At 41.1% G+C, this 12,028-nt stretch overlaps 1 protein-coding gene across 1 annotated transcript in view; it reads right to left on the bottom strand.

Moving 5' to 3' along the window:
- Window positions 1–5,177: 5,177 nt before the first annotated feature.
- The window catches only part of DCAF5 (DDB1 and CUL4 associated factor 5), a 67,971-nt gene continuing 61,120 nt past the window's right edge, over window positions 5,178–12,028 (bottom strand). The window contains exon 9 of the mRNA XM_063398739.1: window positions 5,178–7,238. Within this exon, the coding sequence (XP_063254809.1) occupies window positions 5,430–7,238 (1,809 nt within the window). The 3' untranslated portion in view covers window positions 5,178–5,429. The remainder of the gene's footprint in view (window positions 7,239–12,028) is intronic.

The raw sequence follows: 12,028 nt of genomic DNA, 5'->3' as shown, positions 1-12,028 counted from the left end.
AGTTCTGAAGCTCATGCTGTTTCCTTTTCTGCCACACAGCCACATTTTAAAGAGTATGTATCTCATGAATACTTAACATTAAATGCTGAACTAAAGCCAAAGCTCTTTGAAAATATGCATTAGTCTTTCCTTGAAGCAACTTTTGTTTCAGTCTTGGTTCTGGAAGCAGGACACTAACACGTAAGACTTTCCCAAAGATCATGTGGTTTGACCATTTAGAAATGGCCAGAAGGTGAGCCCTGGCAGTACCTAGGAACTGGTGCTTTCCTCTGTTAATGCTGCTAGTAAGAAGGTGTGGTTTGTGAAGTAAAATGTAGTCTGGGACTGCATCACACCTAGAAACCTGCAACTCCTGTAGCATCCAATCGGGAAAGCGCCAGACATAGCCAGAGGCATCGTCTGGCTGCCAGGGACCTGATCCTCCCTTCGAAAGTTCAAATACAGGCATTTTTTACATGCTTATAGGAGCATTTTTACTCATTTGCACCACATAGCTCCAAACAGCCAGAGTGCTAATGGCAGCTTCAGCAAAGGCACAACTCTGATCAGCTCTGAAAGCTGCAACAGTGCCAACCTGCATCTGCAAAGCAACACCAGAACTGCCGGTGAGACTATGCAAGACTAGAACTTAATGGGAAGATATCCCTGAGACACAGAAGCTGAGCTTGCCAGCCATATCCCAGAACTTATCTCAGGAATAGCTCTCTGACTTGGCCAGTCGGCTCAGGAGGTAGGTATTATGTGTCTACAACAAAATGATATTATTAAAAAAAATCATACCCATCCCACCCAATTTGGAAGGACCATTCTCCCACATTCAAGACAATGGTAAATATTCTGAGCTGCATCAGCATCTCTGTCTTGCTCTCTGGAACAGAGATCACACAAGGTGGAAAAGGGAGAAAGGGTCCTCCAGCATTTTCTCACCAAACTATAAACCAGCAGGGCTGGGCTCGAGGCTCTGCTCCAGGTATTTGTGGAAGGAACTGTTTCTATTTCCTTTTCCCTTTGCATTTCAGACAAATGATGAAGAAACCCCATCCTGAATAATGCAATAGGCTGATGCTTAGGATGCTCAAGTGAAAGGCAGGAGGCCCAAGTTCAAGTCCTTGACTTCAGTCAGGTGAAGTAGAAACATCAAGTTAAAATTATTTTGTCTGATCACAGAAGACACTGATGTCTAGAATTTCTCTGCTTTTGATCTGCACAACCACTGACGAAAACTTCGGCAAACTTGGAGCCTCCCATAATCAGTGGAATGTTGGTTTGGGTGTTTTTATTGAGAGGGGGTGGTGGTGGTGGTTTTGGTTTTTTCTCTTTTTTTTCCCCTAGGGAATTGCCATTTTCTCAGATGTTTGAAACAAAGTTCTCGTTCATAAGAGTAGAGATTAGCTGGGCTAATGAATGCATCCTGACACAGCTGCAGGAGTGTGCTGATGTGTTTTATAAATTATGTGTGTGCTAGGATTAGTTTATGGAAGAATTCCTGAAGAACCATGTGCGTGTGCACATACTAATTCAGCTGTTGCAGCCATCTGCATTTCTCTGGTACTCTGAAGGTCCTGCAGCACAGTCCTGAGCTTCCCAGGTCTGACAAAGACATGCAGATAATCTGAGTGGCTGAAAATGAGAGAGAAAGCATCAAGTGTAAAAGGTACCTCTGCCAGTAGCAGTGCCTGTAAAAAGGAGATGAAAACTCACTAACACAGAGCATTTTAACTCAATGAGGTAGTAACAACGATCTTGTCTTGCTCTCTTCCACAAACAGCAAACTAAATTAACTGCAAATAAAAGCAGCCCAAGACTTCAGTCATACCAGGCCATATCAACTTGTGGTGGCAAGAGACCTCTCTGTATTCATGAGGATGTGACAATGCAGGCAAGTACAAGGCCTCAGAAGTGCACCTATCTTCTTTAAATGTTTGAGGAATAGTGATTTTCCAGCTACCTAGTGACATAGGTTATATGCAGAGATTAGGATCAGGTTTCAATCTCTTACTGTTATGAAAATTAGCAGGAAAAAATCCTCTGCAAATTTTGGAGGAAAGGTTCTGAAATAAGTTGTCCTTCCCATTTATTACTCCAGCTGAGACAGGCTGCATTTCAGAATTTTCTGCAAGCAACTGGTAAAAACCTGTGCTCTTGCCTTCTTGAGGCAGCTGCATCTTTCTGCCCATGCTTAGTCTGCGAGAGCTGCTTCTAAACAGCGAAGTGTCATCTCCATTGAGCCACTCACCTCAGAGAAAACTCACCAGCTTGGGTAAGATGTTCACTGGAAAGCTGGAAAAACGTGAGATGAACTTTGGTTGATGGATCTCATGTCCTCCTGCATCTCTACAAGCAGTTAATACACAGGGCCTGACAAGCCTCAGGCTTGCTCTTCAGAGGAAGAGTAAGCTTTCACTCTTTCTTTAAACAGAGAAAGCTGAAATAAGCAAATACAGTCTGTGGCCTTGTAGAAATGTAAGAAAGAACTTCATTAAAAATCAATATTTCTCTGTCTAATGTTTTCTGGGGAGATGTAAGGGAGGGTTTTTCTTTCCCACTGATAAGGTTCTCTGGACATGAACTGTACAAGGTGGCCTAGCAAATTTCCTGCCATAACAAGCTGCATGGTAAGCAAATAGTGACTAACAGGGTAGTTCAATATTTACACAACCTTTTAAGTACATGGCAGATTATTAGTAAAGGTAAAATCTCTTCCGAGAAATTAGTAAGACTTTCCACCTATCAGTTTACACTTTTCCCAGAAGTAGGGAGTGACAATTCCAAGCACACAGCAAAACTCACATGGAAACTGTGGGCACACAGCAGGACAGGCAACCCAGTGTAGGGGGGAGAGCAATACACAGGATCAATGACAGAGTGAAGCAACCTGCACAGAGCAGCTCTTCTCAGGGTTGGCTACCTGAAAGGGACATGCTGCTGCTTGCTGGCTTGCTTTTTTGGGACTCTACCACATAATGGAGCTGCCTACTGCTGATAACATTTATTTATGTGAGGTGAATGCACTGCTTCAGAAGCTGCAGTTCTTGTGTGCACGGAAGTTTCCTGTGAACAAAAGGTTAAGACTGCAGCTTGCCTTCGTCCTTTTGCCTGACAGAAACCAGAAATAACAAGAAAGAGGACAGCATAGGAGGTTGTCTTTGGGGAAACCACATCAATTCCTTATACCAAGAGCCTGTACAGGAGCAGGGAAGCTGGATTAGATGACCTCCAGTGGTCTCTTCCAACCTTACCCATTCTGTGATTCTGTTACACCAAGCCTGGGAGCTTTTATTCTGCTTTTCAAAACAAATGAAAGAACCAGAAAGTGAGACCATGAGGCAATTGGGGAAACACCAGGAAAAGATGACTATGTCAAAGAAGAGCAGAAATGCTCATTCACTAGAAGTGGGGGATGAGAAAATTTCCCAATGTTTTATGTTTTTAAAACATAAAAAGTTTTGATTCAGCACCCCCAAGATTTTGGCTAAAACTCACAATTTACAGTAAGATATTTATACAACTGAAGAAAACACTCCTATAGTGATCTTGATTGCAGGGATGTACAATGTAGTAAGCACAGAATATTTTTTTCAATAAAGTAACAATGTATCAGAGGTTGCTCTTATTGCCACTTTTGTTCGTGTTTGCAAACACCCCTTCGCCTTTCTCACCTAGAAAAGCAGACCCAGTGTGGGCAGACTACTTACAGTAGTTGTAAGACAATGTTTCAGGTCACGTTCTTCACTCTCCCTCCCACACCTTTCCCTCACAGCACCCCTTCTGAAGTGCTCCTTCACCTTCATCCTGTTTTAACACGGCTTTTTCCTACTTTCCCAAGGAACCAGAGAGTTGTGGATCTGAAATAATTATTCTGAGGCCAGTGCTCTACAGCAATGTACTGCTAGAGTTGTATTGAAAGCAAAAATTTCCAATTCCTTAAAATAAACTAACCCTTCCTCGGTTTTGGGCTTGAAAGCCTTTGAAAATTACCGGGCTCCAAAGAAACCTCGTTTTCTGTTGCACATACATGCTTTTATGTCTTTCATAGATGGTTTGTTTTCCCTTCACACACTGACTCTTCTTACCTTGTTGCTAGGGAAGCAAGTGCAATTTCACCAATTCCAGCATGCCAGAACTGAGATGACTCACCAGATACTCTACTCACAACAGTGCCCAGGCAAGAAACAATTCTGTCCACCACAGAGTACTGCAGTTCTCGGCAGCAAGAGCTGTGCTCTTGCCTAAGTTCTGATTGCCAGACTTGAAGACCCAGTCTCCCCACATGTGGGGACAGTTCTCTGAAGCTCTCTCTTACTTGCTGCACTGTACCCATCTACAGTTTCAAATATTAGCAGCACAGTGGTGGAAAACCAACCCTGATCTCCAATCCCAACCTGTTTCAGGCTGCAAAAACTGATTAAAAAAGCATTTTTTAGACTTTACCAAATGTTGCTGTTAACATGAATCCATGTTACATTATCCATACTTCAGCTATTTTCTGTTTGGTCTACTGCTTCCCAAGAGTAAGAGCATGGGGGAAGGGTGGGCACAATTGAGATATATCCCAACACCTAGAACCATAATACTACTAATAATAGTGATCATGAAGAGTGTCTATGTGTTAAGATCACAGAAAGGCACATTTCAATGCCCAGTTTTTAAAAGCCCTTGGTTAGAATGAGGTCTACAGCATAATACCTGCTTCTTGCCAACAATCATACTTCTATATAGGGATGACACTGTGTTATTCAGCTCTTTTCTTTAAAAAAGCCCACAAAATTGAATGTCACCATGGGAACAGTCTAAAGTTGATTTTGGAAAGAGACTCATTTCCTATAGCTTTTCTGTTGGCATAAAAATAATGTCACTGAACTGTATCAGAAGTTAGTGCATTATGAAGTATCATCTCTGAAGATACCATCCAGTTCTGAAAATATCCTCCCTAATGATTGCATTTCTTTACTTTCTGAAGCAGAATAAAGGGCCTAGAAACACTTCTTCCCTGTCTTCCTCAACAAGAAACACATTCTAATTGTGTGATCTATCAGCAGTGTGATCTAATTCCACCATTCTTCAGCCTGCAATATGTTGTGTCAGTATGGAAAACTTCCTCCTTAGAAGAACAATTAAACTTTAGAACAGTCATCCTGGTTGGCTGGCTGAACAAATGACACATGTTCACACAAGAATTATTCAGTCAACCATCTTAATAAGGATTTACTTTAAACAGAACCTTGTATGGGTACACTAGACTCAGTCTCATTAAGGAGCAAGTTGGATTTTTATACAGCATGAACCACTGGCAATCTAAAACAGACCCACTGAAGAACGGAATGGAGAATCAAACGCAATGTTTCAGACCCAAGCTCTATGTGCCTTTAATACTTTCTTTTTCCGTTTCTTTTTGAGAGAGCGCACACTACGACAGACATTTGCATTTATCATGTTTTTAACTTCTTTTCTAAGGATGAACTCTCTGAATCTGGATCTTCCAGCTCCACTCTGTGTCTTTTCAGTCCTCCGAGAGATTGAGTGCTCTCGCTGCCCGCAGGATGCAGGTCAGCAGTATCCTCTCTTGTGCTCACATTGTAGCTGTTGGAGTCCATTTCAGACAGGCAGCAGTCTTTGTGCAAGGTCACACCCACCTGTACAAGGTTGCCTTTATCAGCATTTGAGTGCACCTGTAGTCCTTGTGTCACAGACTCCTGCTCTCCAAAACTCTGTCCATTGTTGAAGCATGAAGGGTGAAGATGCAAGTGGCCATTGTTGTGGTTAATGCAGGAGGGGTCGAAGCTCCTCTCCTCACTGCCATCAGTCTGGTTTCTGGAGCAGTGACCTGACATGCTACAGATGGCAACAGCGGAGAATGGAGGGACCAGTGAGTGATGGCTTGGTGCTGGTTGACAGTTCTGACTATTTTTCTGTTCCACAAGTCCTGTGGTCTGAATGCAAGGTTCTTCGGTACAGCTATTTAGCCCTTTGCAGTTAGCTTTTCCGTTGAGCTTTTTGTTCTCAAAAGAATGCGCTACACCTCCACTGCTTGTGTCTTCAGATGTGTTTTCTTGACCTTCCATCCGCCGCTGATTGTCACATTCATGAGGTTGACCATTACTAGAATTTTCTATCCCACCACATTCTTTTAAATTTTCTCTGTTGTGGTTTTCAGCAGAAAGAGCTGAGGAGCCCTGAGGAGCCACTGAACTTAAGTTCCTAGCATCTTCCTTTGTTAGCGAGCCTGTTGCACCGTGCCTTCCACTGGTTCCTGGTTTCCCTTCATCATTTTCTCCATCTCCTCTGGAGGATTCACCATCTTTACTAGCTGAATATGATATGTAAGAATAATGGAGCCATTTGTAAGCTTTGTAAATCTTTCTCTCCACTGATTCACTGTCTGAACAAGGAGACGTCCTTTCTTTAAGAACTTCTTTATTGGCCGAACTCCTTTCTGGTGAAGAAGCTGGAGAGGAAGAAAGGTCATCTACTTTGATCTGGGGGTAATCATATATGTCCTCACCTATGTAAGGGGTTATATTCTCTGTGTTAGTGCTAGTCCTTTCCTCCTTTTGCACCTTCTGTCGGCGCCTCAGTGCATTGCGTTGCCTCATCGATGTGCGTCTTTCATTCAGTTCCTCTTCATCTTCTGTACTGCTGCTGCTGCTGGAACTGCTGGATTCGTTCTCCTCAGGACTCGGAGATGGTGGCCGTGGGAAAAGGTCTGTGTCTAGTTCTGCCTCACAGGTATTGTCATCAGAGTCAGACTCATTGGAAAGGGCCAGGAGACGTTTGTCCTGATACTTTCTCAGCGCAGAGAGCCTCTGCTGACGGGAAGCCACGTCTTCTCTGGCTGAGGGGGATGCAGTCGATCTTAAGGCCCGTAAGTTATAGGCAGTTTCATCAGACTCTTCAGCCACCTGTGGTGGAGAGTGGTGCAAAGAGGTGGAGGAATCCGACTCGCTGTAAGCAGAGCGTTCACTAACTCCTGCGTGGAGCTGCAGGATTGTGCTCTCACTGAGGTCGCTGTCTGAATCAGAACTCCAGCCCTCGATCTCCCGGCGCACGAGAGAGTCAAAAAAGGCCATCATCCGTGGATCTTCCTGGACCGACTGGTTGGCATAATCGTGGGACAAACCACTGCCACTGTTCAACACGAGACTGATGTACTCTTCATGAGTGTAGAGGCAACGTGAATCATCCTCAATTCTACCATCTAGGTCCCCTGTGCAGTCAGGCTGCTTGTAGGGACTCCAGATCTGTAACAGAAAATAAAAAACAAACATGTCTTTGAATTCATAAACTATTATAAGCAGTTGAAATGGAACAGTAGCTCAAATACCCAGAATAGCTGCAGGTTGCAGATTGTTTTTATTAATTTTTACCCTTCAGTATCATACTTACAAATTTTACAGAGCTGTGGGATTTTTTCTTCCCCTTTACGAATCTGTTTTTCCTGCATTTTCTTCACCCATACAGAATATAAAAGCTCTCACACTGCAAATTATCCATCATTTTGGTAATTCATTGTGTGATAATTTCTCCTAAATTGCAGGGCTCTATTTTTATGTAATAAGGGATGCTTACTCACTAACAGTAAGAATAGTTTGTTGCCTACAATACAGTCTTAGCACTAATGAAGGCACTTGTTTCCCAGGAAACTAGAGTTGCTGGTGCCAGTGGTGTAGAGTAGCATTTCATCCAGCTACGTAGTCAATCCCACATGATCAGCAGGCAGGGAGTTGAATGCATGGAGGTGAAAAGCAGAGCTGCACTACTCCCTTTTGGGAACAATTACCAAGAAAAGAAAGCTTCCAACATCCTCTGAAGACACAGCTGCAATTTTAATAGGTGTTTTATAGAAGTTTACAGAGCTTTACTGAAAGCTACTTTTGAAGTGTACTGATTGCACCAAGAGCAACAGTTTTGACTATGCTGTCCATCTATCCTTCTCTCAATTTTCCTGGTATGAAGAGGAAAAAGGAGGAAAAAAAGCTCCAAAGAAGGTCCATCAATATCCCTAAGAAACTGGTAATCCATAGCAAACATAATAGTTGGATGCCCTCACCCTTCTCAGATTTACTCACATATTTGGGGACAATGTGATTATGACATTCTGTGGACAACCACTATCACTTTGGATCAATGGTTAATGGAATGAACAATACCTTACTGTAAGCAGAGCCAGTATGTGGCTTATCTACAACAATGCCTTAATGTTCTGCTTATAAAAGATCTGATCTCAGCCATGCTTTGGTTTTATCATGCTAACAAGCTCAGGGGAAAAATTCTGTGCCAGCTCTGTATACCAGGTTGGGCTTTTGGGATAGTCTTTGGGGAAAAAAAATCTAACAATTTTTCCAACAGAAATTAATTCAGTTTTGTTCCAAACAGACAAAACTGCTAACAAAAGTGTTTTGCATGTATAAATGACCTAATCAGCACTCATCTTACAGATGCCTAATTAACACATGCAACATAACCCAATACTACCATGACAAGCAACATAAGAAAAGCCCACACGAATGCCAATTATTCTGTATTCACTGAGATGTTCAACCGTGTACAAAAAACCCTTACACCTTTAATAATGGAAGCAAAATGAAATAAGTTACCTTGCAACTACTTGTCCAGGACAGCCAAATGTAAGATGAACAAGTAAATTTTATTCTGGAAAGCTCCCAAATTTGAAAGCTTTTACTTTGTGTCCTCTGTAATTTATGGTTAACAGAACTTCCAGATATGATCTGGCTAGATAGATAAGAGAAACTATTCTAAAATTAAAGTGGGCTGCAGATATACTTTGTTTTGCAGACAATCATCAAGCTGCCCTTCAGAGGAAAGGGAAAAGAACTTTATGTTGTGTTACATCAGGCTGTTTCTAGGAACATCTCAACATCAAGGTGTATTTGCTATTGGTACTTAATTGCTTTTTAAATTATTTGCAATACTTCAGCTAATTGTTTCTCAGTGCACTTGATATGACACTTGAAACCAGAATGAAGACAGTTCTCTGTTGCTTGGTTCAAGCGCTGCACCTACCAGACATATAGCCCAAAGGACAAGCATCATGTTTGGATGAAGATAACAAAACCCAATCTAAGCCTACTTTGTACAGAATTTCAGCAACCAAACTTAACCTTTTTGAACTATTCAAGAGAACAGAAAGAATCACTCTTCATCCTCTATTTTCCAGGCTCCACTTCCTAAAGACAACGCAGGAACGAACTCTCTCTCATGAATCATGAATGACAGAGATTGTTGATTTGTGGATACACTACATTTTTAATAGAAAAATAGAAATTGACTTACAGAAAAGACTATTCTTGGGTTGCTGCCTTCTTGAAGATTTATGTAGTGTGTGTTCAGTACCTTCTCTCACAACCTCAGATCTTTTCCCCCTTTTTCCCACTACCGAGCATTTCAGCAAGCAGATCAGATCTTTTTTAGAATCATGTAACTTCTTGTAAATGCTTTCTACAGGCAGGCTGGCATACCCCTTCCTCAAATAATCTTGGCAGAGTTAGATTGGTCACTAGGTTTTATAAAGCCTTTTTTATTTTTTAAAAAAGAGAATTAGAAAATGCTTAGATATGGTATGAACCAATATAAATGGAGAAGAGGTAGTCTTCTCCAAAGTCCCTCTGAGAAAGGTCTGTTTGTAATGAAATTAATCTAAAAAGGTACGTAAATTGTACGCACAGAGATATTCTACATCCCTGGTAGCACTACCACACCTTTCTGCTCTCTCTGCAAGCATCAGCAAAAACAGAGCAGTATAAAATATTGAAAAAACAGCTACAAAGAGTCTACAGTGAGACTTTTCCTTTCCAAGAGAGATTTGTTCACAGAGAAGTAAGTAATAAAGAGAAGTCAAGGGAATTCAGGATGAATACCTTGTTTGTACGGGATCAGTTGTCTCTGGAGAATGATATCCCTGCATTTTAGATATTTTTTATGAGTAATTGCGAAGGCCTGCCAGAGTCACAGAAAGAAATCAGACTAAGAATCTATCCTTGGCAGAATGGAGAAGTCTTTCAACTGGTATCAACTGATCCAGTGCCCTCTGTGGCATCTGAAATGGGTTTCTTTGTAAGTGGAATGCCTTTGCCTTTTTCTTATCCTCTGACTGATGCCATGTCGAGGAATAATGTGATCAAACTGGAGAAAATAAGTTGGCAAATCAACCCACTGAAGCAACAATTTATCAAGAAGTTCTTTCTCTGTCAGAAGATAAAGGAGATGAATATTACTCACTGATGACCTGAGTATAGATATAAAAATAGGAACAATAATAGAAACGGGAATACAAAACTGGCTCTCTACTCAGTAGGTATCTACTGACAACATCTTTGAATTGCTTGTATTCCAGGGTGGCAACCTCCAAATTTTAAAACAAAAAAGTAGTTATGCCTGTAGCGTGAGAATAATTAAAAACAGTTAGATTATCTGATTAGGCAGAGGCAGATAGTCACAATGACATTAATGTCACCATAGCAACATGTGCAAATAGACTTTGTTATCTTCGACACACTTAAGATTTTTAAACAAATGGGACCCACAACAGTTGTGCTCTGTTACACAATATTCAATTTTCAATACAAACCAGATTTTTTTTCTGAAAATCATTATGCATGTCATTTATTTTATCTCTCCTGGAACTGTCTCCTAACTACATAATTCTCCATGTCCCTCCTCTAAGCACAACACATCAGAGGGAATGCCTCATTTATTTTTTCTGCAATGCAATCTGTTTTCCTGCCAGCAAATGTGAATGATTATTTTAGTTTGCAGCTGCATTTTTTCATACAATTTTACTGAAATTCAGTAAAGGAAGGGTAATGAACAATTCATTTGGGTTCATGTGTCCATCACACACTGTCTGGAGTTGAGGGTCCTAATGTCTTCTGTTAATGAGATTGCTGGGTCTTATTTTTGGTCCTAGCAGAAATCAAACCCTAAACCAATGAAAAACTGAATTGTATTCTTGTGAGTGCTTTACAACAAAACAAAACTAAAGCAAAAAAACCATAACCACAAACATCAAAACCATTCTTGTGAATGCTACTCTTTTCTGTGGGGCTAGACCTGAAATGAATTTGTATCTCATTTGCAATCAGTACTAAAATAGCAAATGTGTTGGCAGAAGCTCATGGAATTATTGAATAGCTTGATGCTGGTGCTATCAGTTCCTCCCTTCTTGAAGTACTAAATTTAGGCCAGCTACTGTAAAAAGTAAGAGCTCAGACAAACAACTACTTGCATCCACATTTTTAACACATCACCATGTCTCTACAATTGTTTCTACAATTGCAATCAACCACAATGAAGTTATCTTCTATGATTTAATTCCAGACAGGGGTTTAGAAGACACTTGAGGGATAATAAAAAGGACACTTTTAAAGAAAGTGATTAAAACAAATAAACCAAAAGGAACAAAAAAAGAAAATATAAAAAAATTAACTATGACTTTTATTTATGCTTTCTTCTCCTGTCATCTCAATTTCTCTGAGCAAGCACATCAAGCATTTATATAGGGGAAGGAAAGACAGCCATGCAAAGGAAAGACTTGTGTTTAATGCAGTAAATGTCCCTCAGAACCGCTGGTGCTGTTTTTCCTGTTTTGCCCTTGTGCTAGTGGCAGTTACTAGTTTCCAGCCTATCCACAGACACAGCAGGAATGAAGAAGCCACCTTTGCACAGTCACCTGCAAACTGCTGTGCACTGAAACAGTGCCTTTGGAGAATGAAGTCAGGCAGCTCTGACATGAGCACTGGAAGTACCCGATGTGCCAAACAAGGCACATTACAAGCTGAGACAAAAGGACATACAACAAAAGGGTAAGAAGTTCTGGCTGGCCAATAAACTTAATACATTAAACACCTTTCCCTTCATTTGTTTCTAGCTTGAAATGTCCGGGGAATTCAGTTCCTTCAAAGCAGCTGCACAAGTTCCACTGCACACAACAGGAGTTCTCTTCTAAGGAAGCGCTCAAGCAGAGGTATCTTTGAAAGAGTTACACAACCTGTGACTGCAGCCTTAATCAAAC

The sequence above is a fragment of the Prinia subflava genome, chromosome 5 (assembly GCF_021018805.1).
Source record: "Prinia subflava isolate CZ2003 ecotype Zambia chromosome 5, Cam_Psub_1.2, whole genome shotgun sequence".
In the NCBI taxonomy this organism is placed as follows: domain Eukaryota; kingdom Metazoa; phylum Chordata; class Aves; order Passeriformes; family Cisticolidae; genus Prinia; species Prinia subflava.
The sequence above is the reverse complement of the archived record's forward strand: the minus strand, read 5'-3'. Positions and strand labels throughout refer to the sequence as shown.